The sequence below is a fragment of the Vulpes lagopus genome, chromosome 13 (genome assembly GCF_018345385.1).
Source record: "Vulpes lagopus strain Blue_001 chromosome 13, ASM1834538v1, whole genome shotgun sequence".
Classification (NCBI taxonomy): Eukaryota; Metazoa; Chordata; class Mammalia; order Carnivora; family Canidae; genus Vulpes; species Vulpes lagopus.
In genome coordinates, this window is record NC_054836.1 from 13,092,807 (window position 1) to 13,114,929 (window position 22,123).

General features: G+C 45.6%; 2 protein-coding genes across 7 annotated transcripts in view; one reads left to right on the top strand and one right to left on the bottom strand.

Annotated features, from left to right (window-relative positions):
- DMTF1 (cyclin D binding myb like transcription factor 1) overlaps positions 1-1,472 on the top strand; it is a 44,007-nt gene extending 42,535 nt beyond the window's left edge. For all 6 annotated transcript variants that reach the window (XM_041727382.1, XM_041727387.1, XM_041727386.1 and 3 more), the window contains one exon: positions 125-1,472. In XM_041727382.1, coding sequence (XP_041583316.1) covers positions 125-234 — 110 coding nt within the window. In that variant the 3' untranslated portion in view covers positions 235-1,472. The remainder of the gene's footprint in view (positions 1-124) is intronic.
- Positions 1,302-21,358, bottom strand: TMEM243 (transmembrane protein 243). The gene is made up of 5 exons (XM_041727389.1): positions 21,225-21,358; positions 20,381-20,693; positions 4,315-4,365; positions 3,197-3,301; positions 1,302-1,901 (listed from the first exon to the last, which is right to left on the bottom strand). The coding sequence occupies exons 2-5, from the start codon at positions 20,456-20,458 to the stop codon at positions 1,779-1,781; spliced, it is 357 nt and encodes a 118-aa protein (XP_041583323.1). The 5' UTR covers positions 20,459-20,693; positions 21,225-21,358; the 3' UTR covers positions 1,302-1,778.
- Positions 21,359-22,123: the final 765 nt, after the last annotated feature.

Genomic DNA, 22,123 nt, shown 5'->3' on the forward strand with positions numbered 1-22,123 from the left:
GAAAAATCAGGCTCCTTGATCCAACAGTAGTCATCTTAAATTTTGGTAGAGTACTTACTGTACATTCTTGACATGGATTAGAGTACATACATGTTAAACTAACTTTACACTTAACTCCTTACAGATCCCATACTCCAACATCATCGAGAAGAATCAAATATCATTGGATCATCTTTGGGCAGTCCTGTTTCAGAAGACTCAAAGGATGTTGAGGATTTGGTCAACTGTCATTAGGTAATTCTTAAAAAGAGACAGGTAGCTCAGGCAAAGAAGCCACACTGTTAATTACAACATCTCCAAAGAAATAGGAGCAACTCGCAAGAGGCTTAATTCACCATTCCTTTGGCTTTTAAACAGCTACAGTGCATAAGCCACATACAGTGTTGCTGCTATGACTTTTTACCTCCTTCAAATATACCATCTGAGGTCTAGTCTTAGGAGTCTTGTGGGTAGGTGAATTGAGTCTGGACGTCTTAACTGCGTCCATCCCTGTGGTTCATGTTAACTGTCAGCAGGGAATTTCATTCACTTCAGCTACTGAGAAAAAGTTTACAATCACCAAAGCTTAACTGTGTTTTAAAAGCAGTAATGTTCATCTCTCTTAAGATGAGACATGGCTCTATCCCATCTCAAGTTGGCCTGTTCTTATTTTAGAAACATCCCATCAACATGGTGTAGAGCTTACCAGTGACCCTCAAAAATGTTATAAGTATCTTTAGTTTGAGAGGTTACTAGCATACACATACAGAGATCGAGGAGGGGATTGTGTGGCGGTTACTGTTGGTTTACCCATTGCTGGCAGTGGGAGCTGATTCAGGCTGGGTACACAGAGAAGCATTATAAGAATTAAGAAAATTCACTACAGGTTTTTTATTACTTTTAAAGGGAATACGGAATACAGCTCACCAGAAGCTAAGTAGAGTTTTCACCCCTTCAGAACCCACTATGGTCAGTTTACAAAGTTAGCACTTTGAAATAAAATTAAACTAAATGGGAAAAGTAAGGTTGCCTACCCTCTACCATGACTCTTTCTTACATGTTTTGCTATACAAATTACCCAAGAAATAGTTGGGGAAGGTATCAGAGTCTGCCCTTCACTTTAGTGCATTAGCTGGTGGGGTGACATAACTTCTCCCTCTCAGGCAATTTAAAGAAACAAAATTTGCTTCTGTTATCAAAGGAAAGAAATCAGGAGCCATTCCTGTATTAGAGAAGGTGAAGCCAAAATTAGCCGCTAGGGCTTTAATGAACAGGACCCCTATAGAAAAGTCACAGGGAAAAAAAAAAAAAAAAAGCCCATGTATAAATTATTTTATTTATTATTGTAATTAGATCTTCACAATCAAAGTTGTCTTTTCACCATCTGTGTTTTGTTAATGTGAAATTAAATTGTAGTTATAAGCAAAAGTTGGTTGCCTAGGGAACAATTGTATATTCAGTTTAACAGAAATAAAAGAATATTTGTCTTAAAATGCAAGATTGTTACATAGCCTTTCGCCATGCACTTACAGTATAAAAAAACTTAATTTCAAAAGTGAAAATTGCTTGTGCCATTTGAGCTTTAAGGGTTGGAATGTTTAAGTCCAACAACACCTCCTTAAAGAAAAAGCAAAGCAATCTAGGTCTCCCCTGCAAGAGGGTATTTTAGATTTACAATTAACATGAAAATCATGTATCAGACTTGTTCAGGAGATTCTTCAGAAGCTTACCCAGCTCTTGTTCACAGTCCTAATGGATAGCTTTGAAGACACCTGGTAAATATTTCTCCTTTAGCAGCCTCACCTCCCCACGTCATGGAAGTATAGGTTTGCACATATACATAACATGATGATAGAAAATAAGATATAGTAAATTAGATTTCTAAATTTCGGTTCTAAGTCTCCTTGTCGATACCAGTAGATCTAAAAGAAGAAGAATTAAATAAGAGTTAAAGTAGTAGTCACTGGACCTGGTATACAAATTTCTAAATAGAACTAATTCTTTTCAACTGTGACCAATTTCTTCCATATATACTTTTCCCCCTAAGTGAGACAGTCTTTACGTTAATCTACATTTCTGAAACTACCACAACCAGAATGTAATTTTTCTCTTTATAGTTCTAGTAGTACTGAGTTTCCACATCCAAGTTCATACTTATTCCTGCTTTCTCAGCTACCTTTATTCTCTTCAAACCAGTAGTCATCCAATTACTGACAAGCCATCCAAGAATTTATACCTCATAGATCTATTTTAAATATATTTGAGTAAAAAGGTACAGCTCTCTTAGGTTCTGGAAGGGATAACAACTTTTAAGTTCATATTACAGAGTCAGATTGCCAATACAAGAAAAGTTTTTATACAAAACTAAGTCAGATTAGTCACTCCTGGCTTTAGGCTGGGAGTGAGAAGGAGTCATTTTCTGGTAGCTTTGTTCCAAAGGCTCTAGAAGTGGATGGGACAAGTCTTCCTCATATCATAAAAGTAGAGCAGGATAAGTTAATTAGATAAACACATTGCAATGGAGATTTAAGCCCTATGTGAGTCAAAACTATTACTTTTAAGGGTTTATAGTTTTGGTTCTACTGCTCCTCAAGGGAAATAAAACAACAGCCAGCTAATGAATGACTGAACAATTGGCAATATCTAAGTGAGGATATATCACCATCTTAAGAAAAGCATCTTTACAGTAAAATTGTACATTCTTGTGACAATTATACAGCTGCAGTTTAAGATTTCCCAGGAGATTCTTGGTGTTAATTACTTTCATTTGGGGAGATACACATAGAGATTAAAATAGACTAATTCTGTAATTAGAAATTAATCCAGAATGCTGTATCTCTTCCCTTTAGAGCAGTAATGGCATCTGGCAAATCCTATTGGGCCTCTAAGTAAGTCCTTGAAGGAAGATGAATTAGGTAAATTAAACCAAACCTTTGACCATCCCAGTCCTATTTTCCCCCTTCCTTTTTTTTTTTTTCTTTTCTTTTTTTTTTAATCTTTCAAAGGAACAGTTACCCTTTACAGTTAACAACTCCTGATTCCAAAAACAAAAATCTGTCAATTAATACTGAGATTTCTAACATCCTTTGTGGCAAGGTGAGGGTGGGTAATTAGACCTACCCTTTCTTACAGAGCCAAGGCTGGGAATCTGTCCTAAATAGGCACTGCAGCTTTCAGCTCTCAAGGATACTCAATTTAAATTCTAAATAGTACTCACAAGTATGCAGGCAGTAATACTACTCAAAGAGATGCAGACAGCAAAAAATATATTCAGCGGTTTTGGAGGTAGTTGAGGGAAAACAAAAGCACTGATCAGTGTTACCTGTATGAAAAGAAATTGTGTCAGACCTTATGAGTAATTCCAACACTCTGTTAGACTAGAATTTAAGCAATGTCCTATTAAAAAACACTTCACACTGTAAAACAGTATCTCCCCCCCCCCCCCGCCCCCGCCCGGTTGCCTTCTGCAAAGTTAATATTTAGTGAAGGATTTCTAAATCTGTTCCAGTATGTTACTTCTTTTAATACTTCCTTTTTCTATCCTTTTCCTCTAACAAAGGAGACAGAAAACATCATAGCTCATAAAACTAGCTAAGCTCAAAACAACCCCTTGACAAAAAGATTACAAAGCATTTAGGTGTCATTCTCAGGATTAAGGATTACACGGGGTAAAGTTCTAAACTTTGTTAATGTTACTTTGAATATGCCGACAAAAATTAAAACCAAAAAGGTTTTTGCTGAACATTTTAGAAAATAACTGAGAGATCGGTTTCTATTAACTGGAGTTCTGCTTCTACCACAGAAAAGCATTCTGTGATAAAAGAATTCTTTTCATTAAGAAATCAATGGAACTTCACTAAAATTCTCAGATTTAATGAAATTGTGGTATAAAAATGCCATTTTCACACTGTGAGAACTATAGCTTTGTTTTCATTTTACAGCAGTAGCAACAAGCTACATTATATAGGATGAAGAATGAAGGTATTAGCAGAAATGGGGAGTTGTGGGGTATATACAGAGGGGAATTGCTGGTGCCACTGACAAGTTACAGATTTATTAGACAAACATGGCAAACACCGAGAAACTACTTACTTGCCATGTGCTATTTCATATACTCATCTGGGGGGTGAAGGTAGAAATCTATCTATTCCTGTTGCCAAATGCAGTTTTCTTCAAGCAGTTATAAAACAATACTAGGCTATGACTAGAATACTTCACGTGTTCACGTACTGGCCTTTTAAATATTTTTTTCTGAGTGTTAAACTGAACCACAATACTGAGGCTTTCAAAACTTTGGCTAAGAGCCTGGGTGAGACATAAAATAAAGATACTTACTAGAATCAATAAGGATGTTAAGCTGCCAACAACTAAATTGATGATTCGATCCTGAAAGAGAAAAGAGTTTTTGAGCCCTGTGATGGATCCACAGCACTTTCAGGCACAATGCTAGCCACTGGGGCGATTTAGAATTAAGAAACTAAGGTCCTGCCCCTCTGAGCTTTACACACATACACAGAACTGCCAAAAGGCCAAGCATACTGAGCCACTAGAGTGGAGAAGGTTCTCTGGGAAGACCCGGACCACTCATGAGAAAAGGTTTCCTGAAAGGAGAGGATGTTTTTACACTACAGTCTTTTGAAGACTGGAAAGGACTGAATATCAGGGAAAGGACGCTTATATTCCATGTGCTGCTGGGAACAGTTTGAACAGAAGCAAAAGGACAAGGGCACTGGAATGGCCAGCCCAGGGCCTTGGTGACAACAGGAACTGACTGCAGATGATGCTGAGTGCCCTGACTTTGGGCCTACTTGTATTACAGGTATCCTAGTCTAATGTAATTTAAAAGTAGATGCTGCTGCTGGAAGGGATCACTTAATGGCAGAACTGGAGGCAATCTCAGACTATCTAGGCAGTGCTTTTCCAACTCCCTTAATAGCAAAAGCCTTCAATAATCAAAGAATCATTTGACGGAATGCAGAGCCTGGGGTCCCACCTACTGAGCCTTGTCATTCTCATCCCCACTCCAACCAATTCCGTAGAATGGTTTAGAAAACTTCTCATCTGGGCAGCCCGGGTGGCTCAGCGGTTTAGCGCTACCTTCAGTCCAGGGCATGATCCTGGAGACCCAGCATTGAGTCCCACCGTCGGGCTTCCTGCATCGAGCCTGCTTCTCCCTGCCTGTGTCTCTGCCTCTCTGTCTCTCTGTGTCTCTCATGAGTAAAAAAACTTAAAAAAAAAAAAAAAAAAAAACTTAAAAAAAAAACTTCTGATCTAATTCAATCCTCATGTTGATTAATATACATTTAGGTCCAGTGAGTGTGGTTAAATTATTTGCCCAAAGTCCTACAGTGAGAAGCAACTTTGTAACAGGACTCCTAAATCAAGGTCACTGGTTAGATAAAGCTTCAGCTGTAGGAACTCAAGATTTTATTTACACGTAACTAGTATAAAGTAGTAACATGTAATACACTTGTAATATATAGATTTGGTTGAGTTTACAGAACAGAGTTCTGATTAAGGAACACTTACAGGCCACTGAGATTACCAAGTAGTCTTATTTTTGAGGAGTCAAAACTAAGAAATCAATAGTTTTATAAAGATTATTTTGGTAGCATCTGTGCAAGGAACAGCAGGATATGGAACAGGAGTAGCCAATAAACAAAATCTCATGGGTGAAAGGGCACAGGAAGGAACAAGCACAGAGCAGCATCCAAATACCCATTTCTGAGTCATCCATATTTAAAGCTAAGAATCCAAAGTTAAGAGGCAGGCAAAACTGGGAGAAAGAGTAAAGGAAAGCCAAGTATTAAATTGGATGTGCGTGATCTAACCAAGGACAAACCACTCTCTCCAGACCAAGGCCACTGCAATTCACATGTTATACAGGGCAAAGGTAACACAACCAGCCACACCCTTACTAACCTAGAAGGACTCAGAATAGATCTTTTCATGGCCTCAGCTAGAGAAGCCTGCCCAGCAAACCCCAGAGTCTGAAATTATGACCATTTCTGAGGGGAGAGACCCAAGGGCAAATCACACTGATCACTAATAACTTATTTCCACACATTAGTGTGTGCCCTAACCGAAGTCATATAGACCGTCAGTATATTATTAACGGGAGCCCCATTATTTTTACCTTGTGAAAAAGGTTTAACTGAACTCTTATCTACTCGGAGAATATCTGCTCACTTTTCTAGGAGTTCAGGGATTTGCAAAAGTTTACAAAGGTCTGCAGACCTCACCACAGCTCTCTTACCAATAGATGGAAGACAGTGAAGAGGTTCAGGTGAGGTAGCCAAGAAGAATCACTTATCTCCAAACAGCACAGCAAGATGCCAACTAGGATGAGAGCAGGAGAAAAAGTAGTAATAGTGAAGGGATAGTAACTATGCCAAGAGCGTTTACATATCTTCTTTTTAAAAAAAATTTGGGATGAAATGGTACTAGGACTATTTTACAGGTGGCAAAAGACACTCTGAGAAACATTTGCCCAAGGTCTCAAGTATCAGTCAAATGACAGAAACAGGATTCAGCTCCAAGAGAGCAGATCTCATTTACACTTCTCACTGGAAGCACAACCTAGCATGCTACATCTGGTCTAAACAAACACATCAAATGGCAGGTGGCTCCTCAAAAGATCATTTACAAAGAACTACAGTGCGGTGTCTTTCAGAAATGAAGAGTTCCTGATTTTTTCACGTTAAACTTAACTTGTGTATGCCTAACTGGTTTTAATCTTTCATGATAATGTATCTAAACTTTAATGAAGACTCCTTGTTTGCCTTCTAGACAGTTCATGGAACAGAATCCCAAGTCATCTTCATGAATATCAGTTATTCTATCATAATGCAGCCCCCCTGGGACTCTCAAGATGGGATGAACCATTTAGGATATGGTCAAGTGTTTCTCACAGGGTTTTCTGAGAATTCTCCAAGACAAGGACTTGGCTTCAGGCCTTCTGTAACCAAGTAACCATGAATCCAGGCCAAAGAAAGAGCATAGTTGACTTAGTAAGACCTCCCACTTTTAGCCTCTTCTAAAAGTGTGCTTTGGAAAGTGTGGTCTGCAATGTAGCAGCATCAGCTCAAGTGAGAGCCCATGAGGAATGCAGAATCATGGGCCTTGCCCCAGGATCTACTGAATCAATCTGCATTTTAACAAGCTCTTCAGATGATTTGTACATTAAAATCTGAGAAGCACCACTCTACCAACAAGTCCAAACTAAACCATTCTGATTACTTAAAAGTTTAAATAAGAGAAAAGACTGTTGCCTGGGCCCAGAGATTACTTTTCAGGGCTTTAGCATCTCTCCCAGTTCCCGGTCTCCTAAGATAGAGCAACAAAAGCAAATAATTAAATAGCATTTCAAAGGGCAGTTTTCAAACTAATATGAATACCAATTTCTCATAGAAACTGTCTCCTCCCCAGTTTCATTATTCCTATTTCTGCCGACCAAAACTTCTCCCCTCCCAGACCTTTAGACATTATACTGTGTTTTATTTTCACTGCCCACAAAAGTTCATCAGGATCATAATCATCCTTGATCCTTATGTGCATGTGCAGAGAGGATAGAATAAGCAATTAGGACATTCTAGAACCTGAACATAGAAATATATAGTACAGTCCTGAGAGAGATTCTGCATATATTACCTTGCAAGTCATTTATTCACTTAAAGATCTCAATTACAGCTCAATAAAATGAAGAAAATTACTATATCCCAGATGCAAATACAATAATGAATAAAACTGTCTAACCTGCACAAGTTGACAATGTTCAGAGCTCCAGAGGGCACTAAGGAGAAAGGAAGGGAGGTACCTTTGTCAGGTAGAGAATGTAAGACAAAGCTGAAAGAGGACTGGCAGATGAACAAAAAGAAGAGAGGGTAGTCCCTCAGGACCTTAACCAAGACCCCAAAGAGAAAAAAAGCATGGCAAATGGAGATAGCCAATAGTTGAGCCAGCTTCATTAAAGCTGAGCAAAGGGCCTCGCATCAGCCTGAGCCCAGAGCATTCAGGTCTTCATCTTCTTTCAAATGGGAAAGGAGAAAATGATGGACATACATGCCACTGGTCTGTACCTGGGATGATAGAAGGTAACCCTTGAAGCAAGGTAGAAATACATGATCTCCATTTGCCAGTGGGTAACTAGGTTCAGTGAAACACCCAAGGTCATACAACCAGGTAATGGCCAACTCTATCCAATGCTCTCTGAAAAATCCAAGCCAAAAGGTCTAATAATCCTTACACTAGTAATATATATGGATCCTGAAATTAGACTGAAGAGACCAAGTTTCTCATCTCGGTTCTGCCACTGGCTAATCATGGGACTTTAAAAACAACCCTTAACACGTTTGGGTCTGTCATACAAGAGGACTTGGCTTCCTGGTATCTGGACCCTTTGCTTTAACAATTAATGGTTCTGGATGGTCAGCTCCAAACTGCACTTTGGCCAAAGAAGGCCTACTCCCCAGCAATCAAAAAAGCAGAGAAGCCCCCAATCTTGCCTTGTCGGTCATGACCAGCATCTTTAATACAAGTCAGAGAACCCCAAACTCCTGTCAAAGGCTCAGCTATTTCATGATAGCTCTGGGAGAAAACTGGCAGCATCCCAAACAAAAAACTGGCATTTACCCTCAGCAGCCTGGAATCATCCTGGTTCTAGGCTGTTTGGAACGCTAACAAGTATTCCATTTCCAAAGCAATTTATTTTTTGCTTACTTCCAAAATGAATTTAAGGGCTTGTGCTACTGCAGTAAAACCCTAACTCATTTAAGCAACAACCAAAAAGAGCAAAGCAGAATTTCTAGAGCAGTCTGGGAAGTGGAATGAGAGGAAGGACACAGAAAAGTTAACTCAAGAAAACTTTTCTGATTTAAGCTCAAATGTTAGTCCTAAGAGTGCTGACAACCAAGAGTGCTTGTGGGAAGTACAATAGGGTTTAAGACTGCTTGCTAATTTAAGCACAGTGGATCATTCAAAGAGGCAAACTTCTGGATGTCAGTTTGTTGCATGGGTCTGGGGGACACAGGGACACAGAAAACACAGCAGCTACTTCACACACAGTCTCTTATATTGACCCATAAGAAAAAAACAAAGGCATAATGGTCTCAAAAGAGTGAGCTGTGGGGCGGGAGGTGGGACGGCTAACATGCCACACTCCCAATTTGAATGCTCACCCTTCAGAGCTCAAGTCAAACATCAAATCCACTGTAAATCCTTTCTGGACACTATCCTCTGGCACCTTCCTCTCAGGATGAGATGCTTTCATCTCAAGACACTAACATCACATTGCCCGCGCTTTATGCTTACTGCACCAAAATAAAATGTATTGCCCATCTCCTGCATTAGGACTGGAAGTTTACAGCAAGGCAGGCAGCCTACTTGTCTTCCTTCGGTGCAGCCTGGCACACTGTTGACACTCTGTGAACACTGGTTAACATGGAGAATCATAAACCAGAGTGGCCAACGGCATTTCCCTTAGAAGGCCTCTCACCAACAGAGGCTGGAAGCCTGGCTCTCCAGAAATCTCAGCTCCCAGGCAGAAAAGCATGTGGCCTCACTGTTCTGGGATGGACACACCGCAGCACAGCAGAAGCCATGGCCTGGTCCTGCTGCCTAAAAATTCATGTTTTTGCCAGCCACGAAGGTCCAACACCCTACTGGTGTCTCCCAGGCTAGGTTCCATTAATTCCATAGAAATATCTAATAAACCAGAGGCCAGGTTTCCCTACCTGAGTATAAGCCCAATTTCTCACTTTCTGCTAGAGCAGAACCAAGCACTGGTTTCAGAGGCATGGGAGCAAGGCCTCCTACTGAGGAATTCATCTTTCATCAGTGCTGCTCAGCATCCCGAGGGAGAAACAAAGGAAAACAGAAAGCTCTGTGCAGACCACTTGGATGGATGGACAAAGCCACAGAAACTTTCCCCTCCTCTTTCTGAAGGGAGACAGAGCGGGCAAGGGTTGGGGTAAAACTGATAATTCCATTTTTGGCATTGCCTCTAGTTTTGTGGCTCCATAAAATCCTTCACCTCAGACAACATCGCAGGTAGCCCAGCAGACCCACACCCTCCCGCTCAATGTTCTCCATCAGTCCTCACACCCACACTTTCAAGTCCTGTGAGCCATCCCACCCCCAGAAACCTATTCCATGAGAGCCAACAGGCTTTGTGCACTGCAGAGTTCCACACTCTGGATTTCCTTGTTGTCTGTCTTTGAACACTGTCCCCAGTAGAGCCCATGTCACCCATGAGCTCATCCCAGGTTCATGGCTGAAGAGTAGGATGCAGGGCATTCCCTACTCCCTGGGCCAGATGGAGTTAGCTTTAGTAATGCCCTGTGCTGTGGACTGAATGTGTCTTCCTAATTTCTCGGGTGAACATCCTACTGCCCAAGGTGACAATATTAAGAGGTAGGGTCTTTGGGACATCATTTGGCCACAAGGGTAGAGCCCTCAGGAATGGGACTGGTGCCCCTATGAGAGGCTCCAGAGATCTCTCTCACCGCTTCTGCCACATGAGGGTACAAACACAAGCTACAACCTGGCAAAGGACCCCACCCAACCATGCTGTCATCCCTGACCTCAGACTTCCAGCCTGCACAACTCCGAGGAAGACCTGTTTGTGGTTTATAAAATCACCTAGTACTCAGTCCATGGTATTTTGTTGTGGCAGCCCAAATGGACTAAAGCATCCTCTTTAAAATCTATGTCTCTGGCAACATCTGGTCCACTTGTTCCCCCTCTTCTCAGTTCCTCAGTCATTTCTGTACCTGCTTTTGCCCAATCAGTATCCCTGCCATGTTGTGCCCTACTGCCCCTGCATCTGATCTTTACCTACATCCACTGACTCGATCATTCCCTACCTGTTACACCAAAGCTCTAACTTGAGGGCCTCCCTACCAGTCTCAGACCATGGGTTCAGCAGTTTCAGCAGTACATAGACAACTCCCATTCAGATCTGTTCCTGTGCTCTTGAGGCTCTGAAAACCCAGTCCTGACTCCCCCCTTCCTGCCCCAAACCCTCAACCACTTCTATGCTCCAGTGCTAAGCCTTGCTGTAAAGCCTTCCCACTGTCCTGACCTCACCTGTGGGTTACTTGTCTGTCTCCCTCTCTATACCATAAGGTCTGGGAGCCGGAGGGCCACATCTTCCTAGTTCACAGTCAGACTGTGAGCCACTCACAACACATGGCTGCATGGCTGCTGTCCAGCCCCATCCTTCCCCCCTCCCAGCTGAGCACCCTGGCACCAGCCTGCATCACCCATCGGCAGCACCTTTCTCTCTTTCAGACAAAGCCGAGCCATGTGGCTGAGGGAGCCACCACTGCCGAGAGCAGAGATAATCTCCTTTTGTGGGTTTTTGATTATGTGGCCCAAAAGTGCCACTGCATGGGGAGGAGTGGGGAGCACAGTGCTCAGCATATATTAGGTGCCCAAACATTAGCTGAAAGACGGGCTAATGGAGTTGGCTGCAAATTCCTGTTTTCAGCTGAGCCTTCACTGTATTTCCATGGCCTTTCATTTTGAGTTGATGGTCCCTGTGTCTCTACAGAAAGTGGTTTGAGATGGCTCAACTCAGCTTCCTGGTCCCACTCTTGCAGATATCCTCAAAAAAAGATGCCACGAAAAAGAGGAAAACTCCTCCTCCTCCACCTCCTGTTTCCATTCCTTCCAGCCCAAAGAGGACCAAAAGGTGACCTGCTTCTCTGCCCATCCTGCACCCCTTCCGTGGCCCAATTAACTGTCTCCATCTTCTTCATCTCTACATTGAATCTCTCCCTCATGGAGTCCATCTCCAGCCTGAAAAGCTCAAGTCCCTGCAACATCATAAGAGCCTTCCATCCACACTGCCTCCCACTTTGATGTCAGGCATTCATTCTCCATTCCTTTTCCATGCCAAGTGTGAGGAAGGTTGGAAGAAAATAAAACTGGGTAAATGAAGGATGGCCAGGGTGGATATGGGAGGCTATTTTTTAAAAAGAGGTCTAATAATCCTTTCTGAGGATGTGACCTAAGGAATGGAAGAGGAATGAGACGTGCAAGAATCTGGGAGAAGGGTATTGCCAACAAGCCACCGCAGCGAGTACAAAGGTCCTGAAGCTTGAAGTGTGAGTATCGGGAAATGGATTTAAAAAAAAAAAAAAAGGCCAGGATGGCTGAAGCTCAAGCTCAGCAAGGAGGGAACAAGGAAGAAAAATGCCTTTCTATCTTCCTCCAGAAGCAACTCCTACTCCCTAGCACAGGATTCAAGCCTCTCCACCCAGCCCATTCCCAGCGAGTTCTCGAGTGCAGGCATAGTGGTACTCAGAGTTCCTTCACTATTTCCTGCACCTTCCTGTTCCCACCCCTTGACACAAGCGAGATCTCCCATTGGGGATCCCCAGTCACCTCCTCTGTCAAAAATCTTACTCCTGGCTTCAAGGTCTAAGATGCAAAAGCCCTCTGATCTGGTGCCCTGAGTAGAATTTTCTCTTTCTTCAGGCTCCCAGAACTTTGCTCATCCTTTCATTAAAGGCCGCAGTCCCATTTTAAATCCAGAACTTACCCTCCACAACCCACAAGAGCTTCAGGTCACTGAAGACCATGATTATTTTCTGGTGAGGCAAAGAGACAATAGTCTGTTTAGCGCGTAGGAGACGTCCAAAGGGCACCACTTCCTACCATTGTTAACTAAACTGAGTGATTCAGACCTTTGAGCCACACCCTACAATTTTGTATCAAAATTTTTTGCATTTCTCAAACTTAACATTTCCAATACCATATATAAATGGCCAATTCTCAGAAAGGATTTTCCTTTTATTTCTTCCAAATCTCAGTGGAAAACTTGTCAGGAAAACTCTGGAAGTGGCGTAAGAGGTCTCAAGAGGCAGCCCTACAGGAATAAACCTACCAAGAGGGGCAGGTGGGTAGCTTAGGCAGTTAAGTGTCTGCTTTTGGCTGAAGTCATGATGATCCTGGGGTCCTAGGATCCAGTCCCACATCAGGGCACCCTGCTCAGTATGGACTCTGTTCCCTCTGCCCCATCCCCCTGCTTGTGATCTCCCACTCTCTCAAAAATTGTTTTAAAAATAAATAAAAGTAAACCTATCGAGATGTACAATGGAGGAGGTTGGAGCCCAGCTGAAGCAGGAAATCTCATGCCTTGCCAGTAGGTTAACCTGGTTTCCCCAGAGCTATACAGCTCTAAGTAGGAGCCTCCTCTCACACTGTTATCTGGGGCAAACCTAAGGACAGCACGCACAGGGTAGAAAGCCAGGGGACATCCTACGTCACTGGCAACACACAGGAAAGAGTAAACTTGATCATAGGTGCATCTCTTCTGAGACCTCCCAAAGAAACACCAGACTTAGAACAGCGTAAGGAGGAGAGGCCTCATGAGCAAGTAGTCACGAGGATACAGGCACACCCACACTATACAACCCTCACACCCAGAGAGCTCTCTCAAATGTGCCGTGACCACCACTGCTGTGTGTCCATCTGGACACCAATTCCCCCCCCCCCATCTCAGTTTAGAGAAAGTACGTGCACATTTTCAATTTCTCTTATTTCACTCACATTTTGAAGCAGCTTTCATTTGTGAATATTTTTGTACATCTTTTGTACATTGTAGGACACCAGATTCTCTTTCTCGTAGATAGATGAAGTTGAATATATTAATTTCATTAAAGCACTACTTATGGAAATCAGATCACAGCGAAAATAGAAAAATAAACCTCCTACATAAGTTTAAGGGGCAAAATAATCCCTAGGATCCCGAACAGGAAAGAGTGTGACCTCCAGCATGAGAGGCACAGTGCAAGATTACACGGTTAGGAGACTGGATGAGACGGATTTATTCTCCTGCCATATGCCAGCCTTAGAGAAGTCTTTCAACTTTTAAGCCTAAATTGCCATATTTGTACAATAGTCGAACATGTGGGGCTGCTGTAAGGATTTGTAAGAGAATATATGTAAAGCCCCTAGAACAAAGTGACATTTACCAGAGTTGGTAAACGGCTACTAATATGGTAGTATTATTTCTCCATCTAATGAGGCATCTTGCCAATGAGACGTTGGGTCCTCAGACATGAGTGGGAATAGAGGGGGTGCCCATACCCTGGCCCCAATTTCTAAGTCCCAATTTTAAATGCATTCCATCATTCCTACAGGGACACTCAAGTCTGTCAACCCACTTAATCCTAAAGCTGCTCAAAAAAGTCTAATTATACATATACATGACCCATAGGCTGACCCTAAGGGGAAAAAAAAAACCTCATTTCTGCAGACCTAACCTACCACCTCAGACCTGCAAAAATCCCGTCTATGGAGAGGACTAGTCAGTGGACCAGAGAGCTTCTGGGAGGCCAACCCAAAAGGCCTGGTTTAAGTTTTTTTGTATAAAACTGTATTAGGTGTACTACCTGCCCCTTTGCTGAAGTGCAGCAAGGAGAAATCACAGGAGGCCATTGCTGCAGGAGAGCCTGAAGCACCCTTTCCTGGTTTGGTATCTGAATACCAGCCCCCTCTCCTGCTGTCACCCAACATGTCCGAAGAATGTAGGTTACCTTTTTGGTGATGCTTAGTTCTCACATCTTAATATACTTAACGTCAAGACTGGCCATTGTGCCCACTGCCAGAAAGGTTGGAGAAATGAGGCAACTGGCTCCTACCCTCAAGGAGCTGACCAGGATGCAGAGGATAGCAAATACCCTCGAGAAGTTTCGAGAGCCCCTTGAGAAGTTTCAAGGTCCATCCAGGTCCTGTTCCAACTGCCACATACTCTGCTAATCGTATCAGCCATTCCTAGGCTCAACAGGGTAACTCTGATTTGGCAATGTTCTTCCCTGCCTTGGGCTGCCCTTAATACAACTTTCTCTGCTTCAAACCCGGTGACTCAGAGACTGGCTTACTGCACATCACGAGTCTGATTTCAGGGTTCAGCAAGAACACTACAGAAAGGTAAACAGCATTGGCCAAGAGCAGGAGGCAGCTAAAGGAAAGAGGTGGAGAGGTGCCAGCCTGCACTGGGCTTCCACACAGCATGGGTAAAAGACCAAGGGATTTCAGCCCTCTCTCTACACCAGCATCCTTGGAGGGGCTTTCTAAAATTATAAATGCTTGTACCCAACCTGCAGAGATCCCCAGTCCTCTGGTCTGGGGATGGAAGACAGCAAATTTATTAAACTAATGAAGAAAAAAGGCATGGCATGGACCATCCTCAACTATCTCCAGCACAAGAAATCTCAACTCAAAGTGGTTTGTCAGGCAGGATGAAAGGCAAGAAGGGGACAGCTGATCTGGTACCTTGGGCTATTAGCTCCCCTTGGAGGGAGACAAAACTTGGGTTCAGAGGATCACCCTAAAGCTGTATCAAGAGGAAAAAAGCTAGAAGCTTGCATCCCTCAGAGTAAAGGCTTTGGAGTTCTAGGCAGTGGGGGGTTGGCAGCCAGACATAATAATCTTCATCACAGCTCTGTTATTAATTAAGCAGTAACTCTTAAACCACCACCACCCCTACAAAAAGCACAAAGTAGCCCTCACATTTTACACCATCATTTGCAGAAGCTAAATCCTCTAAGCTGGAATTGCTTTAATTGGAATACAGGTCATAAAAAGACCTTTTTGGCCCTCCCATCTTATTTGTTTTATTTACAGGAAGAAGGAAGGAAGGAGGCAGGAAAAATACTTTCTCGTACATGAGCCCTTTGCCTTTGGAACCAAAAGATCTGAGCCTTGGGGCCCAGTAACTTATCCCCTGCACAGACCCCATTCTCCCCATATCATCTGAGTTCAGTATACACACCTTCACCAAAGTCACTCACTCTCTTCTAGCACATCCACGTATGAATGGAGAGGTCACCATGATCACCACCTGTCTTAGAAGATGAATCACTCATTTTTGGAATCAGTGACCCATCAGCAGAACAGGCTGGTCCAGAAAGCAGTTTACACTACATTCCACCACGGGTGGTGTCTCCTTTCCCGTCTGTGCTTGCTATGGGAGCTGGTTTGCTTTCTCCCCAGAGAGAACCATCTTCTCCCTCCCATCTAGGTTCATCCATCTGGACTGGATGAAACAGATTTCAGATGATGGGGCAGGCAGCCGGTAAACCAAAAGAAGATGGATTCAAGCCCTGAAGTTAACTTAGGGCCCCTCTGATACTTAGTAAGATGGCCCCAATTATGTGTGGTCCTAAAGCAAACTTTAAAAGGCAGCCACGGGAAAGAGAGGGAGAATTTCTCCAGGTTTTAGTTCATGCCAGGGGAGGGAAGGGAGGAGCAAAGGAAGAGACTTCCTATAGTAACATTTCCCAGAAGGTGTTCTGTAGAAATTGGGTGTCACCGATGCTCCCATGGGGGAGGTAAGAACTCTAACTCATCGTGCCAGTCCCAGAAGGCTAAGTTACCAACAGTCTATCAGTAGGGCTTACCTATCCTCTCCAACCAGAGTCCCAGGGAAAACCAGCATATTAAAAGTTCTGAGAAGCCCCACAGAGAATAATATTCTGTGAAAAGGACTACGGGAACACCTAGCTACGAACTCCTCAACTTCAGAACTGTGTTGTCCAGTAAGGTTAGTGCTAGCAGTCTGTGGTTACCCAGCACCTGGAACGTGCTTAGAACGGACATGGGCTCGGAGGAAAAAAATACATGTTGGATGTCAAAGGCTTAGTTAGCCCAGAAATGTAATAATGCCTCTGCTTTTTGTGTTAATTATACATTCAAATGTTATTTTTGATAGGTAATTAAATAAAATGTATTAATTTTACCTGTTTATACTTTTTATGGTTACTGGGACATTTAAAATCACATGTGGCTCACATTATATTTCTACTGGACAAGGCTCCTTTAGAACACGCTAAGCTAGAGCACAGGTTTATGCTCCATCTCGGCAGATACGCCATCTCAGCAACTGATCTATTCATCTTAGCAACTGCGCCACGCTGGTTTTTCACTCTAAAGAATGTACAAAACTACATGCCAGACTCTGGGGATGGATAAAAACAGCTGAAAACATTGTGACCAGGATTCATCAGCTAGCCCACCTAGCAATATGTAATTCCAAAGGAATGACGGATAGGTTTCCTTTCTTGCCTATTATCCCTTAGATATTTATGTAAGTACAGAATGGTCTGTCTCACTTTGCCGTTCCCTCCACCACTCTGTGTGAGAGGTATTCCTAAGTCTCATGCTGAAGTCTATGTTTAGAGTTTGGTAGATGAAAGAAACAGGGGCATCCCGTGAAGTCAAAAGTGACTTCAAAGACCTGCCCACGAGGAAGCTGCTCAAGGCCCACTGGATTCTGTCTTCTAGTGAATTCTAGCATCTCTCACTCACTCCACAACTTTGGATGAACCCTTTCACCCATTTCTTGGGAAGGGGTAACTGGTACATGAATGTCTACAGTGCTTTTCTAAGTATGTAGTACAGACTGCACCATTCAGTATTTACTATCCTCGTCATAAAAGGGACTTGTTAGAACATTACCAGGGAAGAGCTACTAGTGTGAGTGAACAAGCAGCCTCCTCTGTGGATTAGCTTCCTTAGTGATACAACAGAAGTCACAATGCCCACCTCACAAAGGAACTGGATGACCAACCAAGGGAAAGCCTGAATGCCTAGCATGCTGCTGCCTAGCAGTGAGGAAAAACCACCTCCCTGGAGACTCTTTACTGCTCTGTGGGCTCTTAGTCATCTCTGCCTTAGAGTTAGACACTAGACCTGAAGTTCTGGTCTTTTCTAAATTTACATTGAGAGGTAAAAAAAAAAAAAAAAAAAAGATAAAAATAAAATAAAATAGATGGTCAACTGTTGTTATATGGCAAACAAGATTCCTGAAAGTTCAGAGAATCTAACAGACTATGACAGGAAGTGGGCTTTCCCCTTTCTGGATTTTCTCCTCAGAAATGGTAGCTCCTTAATACAAAGTTTCACGGTTAAGCAGCTTTTGTGTCCAGTTTCCTGGCATCTGGAAGAGAGCAAGCTGGGAATACATGCACACAGAGGCCAATGAAGGGTTTCTCGGGGTCCCTGGGAATCTGCCCTGCTCTGGCAGAGACTGTTCTCCACAAGAATAGCTGCTCCACTGCAACTTCTTCTGCCCGCTTCCTGTGCCCTGTCCACTTCAAATCCTCCAAAAAAAATCATTCACTGTCATTAAAGACCTAGGTCTCTCCTTCACACCTGACATCTCAATTTATAAGACACATGATGGGGGTGCCTGGGTGGCTCAGTCGGTTAAGCATCTGCCTTGAGCTCAGGTCATGATCTCAGGGTCCTGAGATCAAGCCCCATGCCTAGCTCCTAACTCAGTGGGGAGTCCGCTTCTCCTTCCCTCTGCTCATGCATGGGCTGGCTCCCTCACGTGCACGCTCACCCTCACTCGATTGTTCGCTCGCTCGCTCTCTCCTCCTCCTCTTAAATAAAATCTTTAATAAATATATATAAGACACATGAGGTTTTCTCCCATCCTCAGACCAACAGTCTCTTTCCTTTTTCAGTTCTAATTTCTGTCCATCATTCTTTCAGCCTTATGGAGGGAGCTACAGGGAGTAATTCTGGTACCTGGAATTAATCTTCATTCTTCATCTCTGAGCAGCTGAACCCACTGTTATCATGCCCGAAGTTGCCTACATAATACCCGGCCTATAAACTCTTGGACTAATAAGGATGCAACAGAGAAACATTGTCAGCAGTCAAGTTCTTGGATGGGTTTCAAACTGACCACAGGCAATAGGAAACTTACAATCACTGTTTAGACCCAAGCAAGTCGGAAAACATCAGTACTTTTCAGTGCCTTATAAATCAAGCCCATTATCAAGTCATCTACCTCAGTATTAAGGGGCTGCCGGGTTTAAAGGAGGTACAAGTCTACATGACCCGGAACCCCAATCTGCATATGATGCCATTTGAGGGAGACACTGAACCTCTGAGTTCCCGGGACAACAGGACAGTCAGGTACCTGAGTCCAACACCTTCAAGGAACAAGCTGCTGCCACTCTCCAGGCCCTAAATCCTCTTCTTGTTAAACTCCAATTTAGGGTTTAACTATCCCAAAGAAAGTGCCCAGTGGCAGTGCAAGCCCAAGGCTATCAGAAATTCTGAATGGAAAAGCCATCCAAGATCTTCCCCAAACTTCCCCAATGAAAGTCATCAGTTTCTCCTAGGTACCCCAACACACCCCGTCTATGCCCCAGTCATAGCACACAGCCAATGCACCACATTTGTTTACAGATCTCGCCCACCCAACTGTGTTCCTTGGAGCCCCAGGGCCTATCCCATGATATTCAATCATAGTAGAAATAGGAACATCTAATGAAATAGAACCATGCTTCTCAAACCATATGCAGTGTGAGCTGGGATTATGCAAAGTCACGAAATAAACAAGGTGAATCTTCCTAGAGATCCAGCTTGAAACATTTTCTTGTTCAGATACTCTTAAAAAAAAAAAAAAAAAAAGAGGAATACCCACAGAGAGATTAAAGGTAGAAGGCTGTCAGCTTCCTAATTCAGGGCGATGCACCCCCCTGCCAGGTGTACAAGTTTCCTATCCTTTCTCTTAGATGTCCCCACCAAAGCTGAAAAACTCAGTTACGTTCCGGACTCCGGTTGTGCCCTACTTTTTTGAGAGGCCTGAAAGGACTCTGTCACCACTGTCCCTCTGCCCCTCCTGCTTGCACACTCTCGTTCTCTAAAATAAATAAATAAATCTTAAAGAAAGAAGAAAAAAAAAAAAAAGAGGGACTTTGCCAGGGGTCAGAGGTCACCAATACCTCTTTCTAGGTGTAAAAAACACAAGCTAATATTGCCAAAATGACTCAGAGTTAGAGCGGAGACAGGAAGAGAGCTCTCCTCAAGTACCGGCCCAGAACATCACATGGTAAAGCCTGTAAGGAGGCATTATGCTCTTTAAAAGGCTAAAATAAGGCACTCGAGCTTGTTTAGGTCCAGAGGCCCTTTGATCCCTTCCCGGAATGGAGCACCATGGAAGAAGCCTCCCGTCCGGCCTCTTTTTCTCCCTCTGGCTGCCTCAGCCGCAAACCCTCCAAGGCTCTAGATAAATACTCAGCAGAAGCACCTCTCTGGGGCTGGTTCTCACGGAAGCTTTGGCTGCACACCTGAAGCCTCTTGAAGGTTAGCACTCCAGCGCCGCCTCCCCTCCGGAGAAGGGCTTCGGTACTCCCGGGAAGGGCCTCCAACAGCCCAGAACTTTCCAAACGTTCCTCCATCCCCGCCTTCAGGCCCCGGGCCCACCCTATCCCAAAGAAAGTGCCGGGCGCCAGGGCAAACGCGTGCGGAGCAAGCCGGGCGGAGGCCCAGCTCTCTCCCCGCAGGTGCCTTCAGGGGCCGCAGCCGGGCGGGGGGGGGGGGGCAGACACGCGGACACACACGTCCCCAACCCGGAGTCCGGGTCCGCACTCACCTTGGCCGACGTCTCTCCGAACAAAGGTCTGTTGTCCAAGCCGCTGGTGCCATAGGTCCTGGTAGAAAAGTCCTCCATTTTGGGGTTTCCTCACTCTCCCGGGCCACTCAGGACCGAGCCGGCATCGCCTCCCGAAGTGTCGGGCCGCGACTGCCCCCGCCGCGCAGTCACCGGGAGCTCACGGCCGCGGCCGGTGCTTCGGGGCGTCCCCGCGGCGGCGGCGGCGGCGGCGGCGGCGGCGGCGGGTGCGCGCTCAGGCCCGGGGAGCGCGGCCGCTGCGCCCAAGGCCCGCTGCCCTCCTCATCGCGAGCAACTGCGGCAGGAAGTGAAAGGAAACAGACACCGCGTGGCCGACTGCCCTCGGACGCCCCGCCCGCGCGGCTCCCGCTTCCCCAAATCTCGGCGCTCCGGCGTTCGGCGCAGCGCCAATCCCCCGTGCTCGGGAGGAGGCGGGGGGGCCCAGGAAAGAAGTCGGGCGAGCCTCTCCGCGCCCCCCGCACCTCTCCGCCCCTCCAGCTCGCCGGCGGCGGGAAAGTGAAGCTGCCCCAGCCGAGCGCCGCGCCGGCCTCTCCCCGAGCGCTGCGGCTGCAGGTCGCGGCCGCGGCCGGAACCTCGGATCCTCCGTCACCTGCCGCAGCCCCCGGCGCCCGTCGTGCCACCCGCAGCTCCCCGGCTCCCTCCGCAGGACCCGCGGCGCCGGGGAAGAGAAGGTCCCGCCGCCGTCCCGCACAGACTGGCCCGCCCCCGGGAGCCGCCCCGCGCCCGCAGGCCGAACCCCGGCGTCCCCTGCCGCCCCGCAGCTGGGGCGTCCCGGCCGCGCGGGGCCCGCCTCTCCCGGGCTCACCCCGCAGGACTCCGTGCCGAAGGCTCTGCGGTGCGGGCGGGACGCGCGGAGAAGCAGCCTCGGGGCTGGCGGAGAGGCCCGCGGGCCGGGCGCGGGTGCTCAGCTGCCCCGGTGCTCAGCTGCCCCGCCCCGGCCGGGACCCGCGGCCTCCGTCGCCGACCGACCTGGCCCGCCCCCGCGACGTCACCGCCCCGGCAGCCTATCCCGCCCGCCCGGGCGCCGCTCGGGTTGCGGAGCTTTATTTCTGGAGGTGCCGGTTTATCCCTGGTGGGGCGGGCAATCTCCTGGCTGCGCGTTTCTCAGCCTCTGGGTAACTAGCGTCTGCGCGAGCCACGTGGGTAAAGAGCATCTCTGAGGCCAGCTCTGCGTGTGGCTGAAAACCCCCTTAAAACAGCCAGCCTACTTCAACCAGCCTAGTCTTTGCACGACTGGAATGCAACGGGGGGCACGGATGTGTTTGGTTTAGGATTGTTCGTATGTTTGTTTTTGTCTTGTTTTGATAGGGATCCTGTGGCATTTAAAGAAACAATCGGGACGTGACACTTGCAAGGTACCGCTTTGGCTTGCACGCTCGTGCTGTTCCTGAATGTGCTGACTCAGCGTGTTCGCAGCCACAGAGAACACTTCGTGTGTCAGCCTCTTTCACGGGTGTTAAGAGCAGAGACAACTGGAGGTGGACAGGCCTAAGAGGCAACATAAGTGTCACCGCATCTGAAGTCATAAATATTAGGGAACAAACGCAACCCGGCTAGGGTCGCTGGACACTGCAGCTCCGAGATTAAAGAAAGCTCTAGGGCAGCCCCGGGGCTCAGCGGTTTAGCGCCGCCTTCAGCCTGGGGTGTGACCCTGGAGACCCGGGATGGAGTCCCGCGTTCGGGCTCCCTGCACGGAGCCTGCTT

Coding starts and splice junctions, on each gene's coding strand:
- TMEM243 (XM_041727389.1), bottom strand. CDS start 20,458: ATGGAGGACTTTTCTACCAGGACCTATGGCACCAGCGGCTTGGACAAC. Junction 4,366..20,380: donor TCGGAGAGACGTCGGCCAAG/GTGAGTGCGGAC, acceptor TTTCTCTTTCAG/GATCGAATCATCAATTTAGT. Junction 1,902..3,196: donor GTATTACTGCCTGCATACTT/GTGAGTACTATT, acceptor TTCTTCTTTTAG/ATCTACTGGTATCGACAAGG.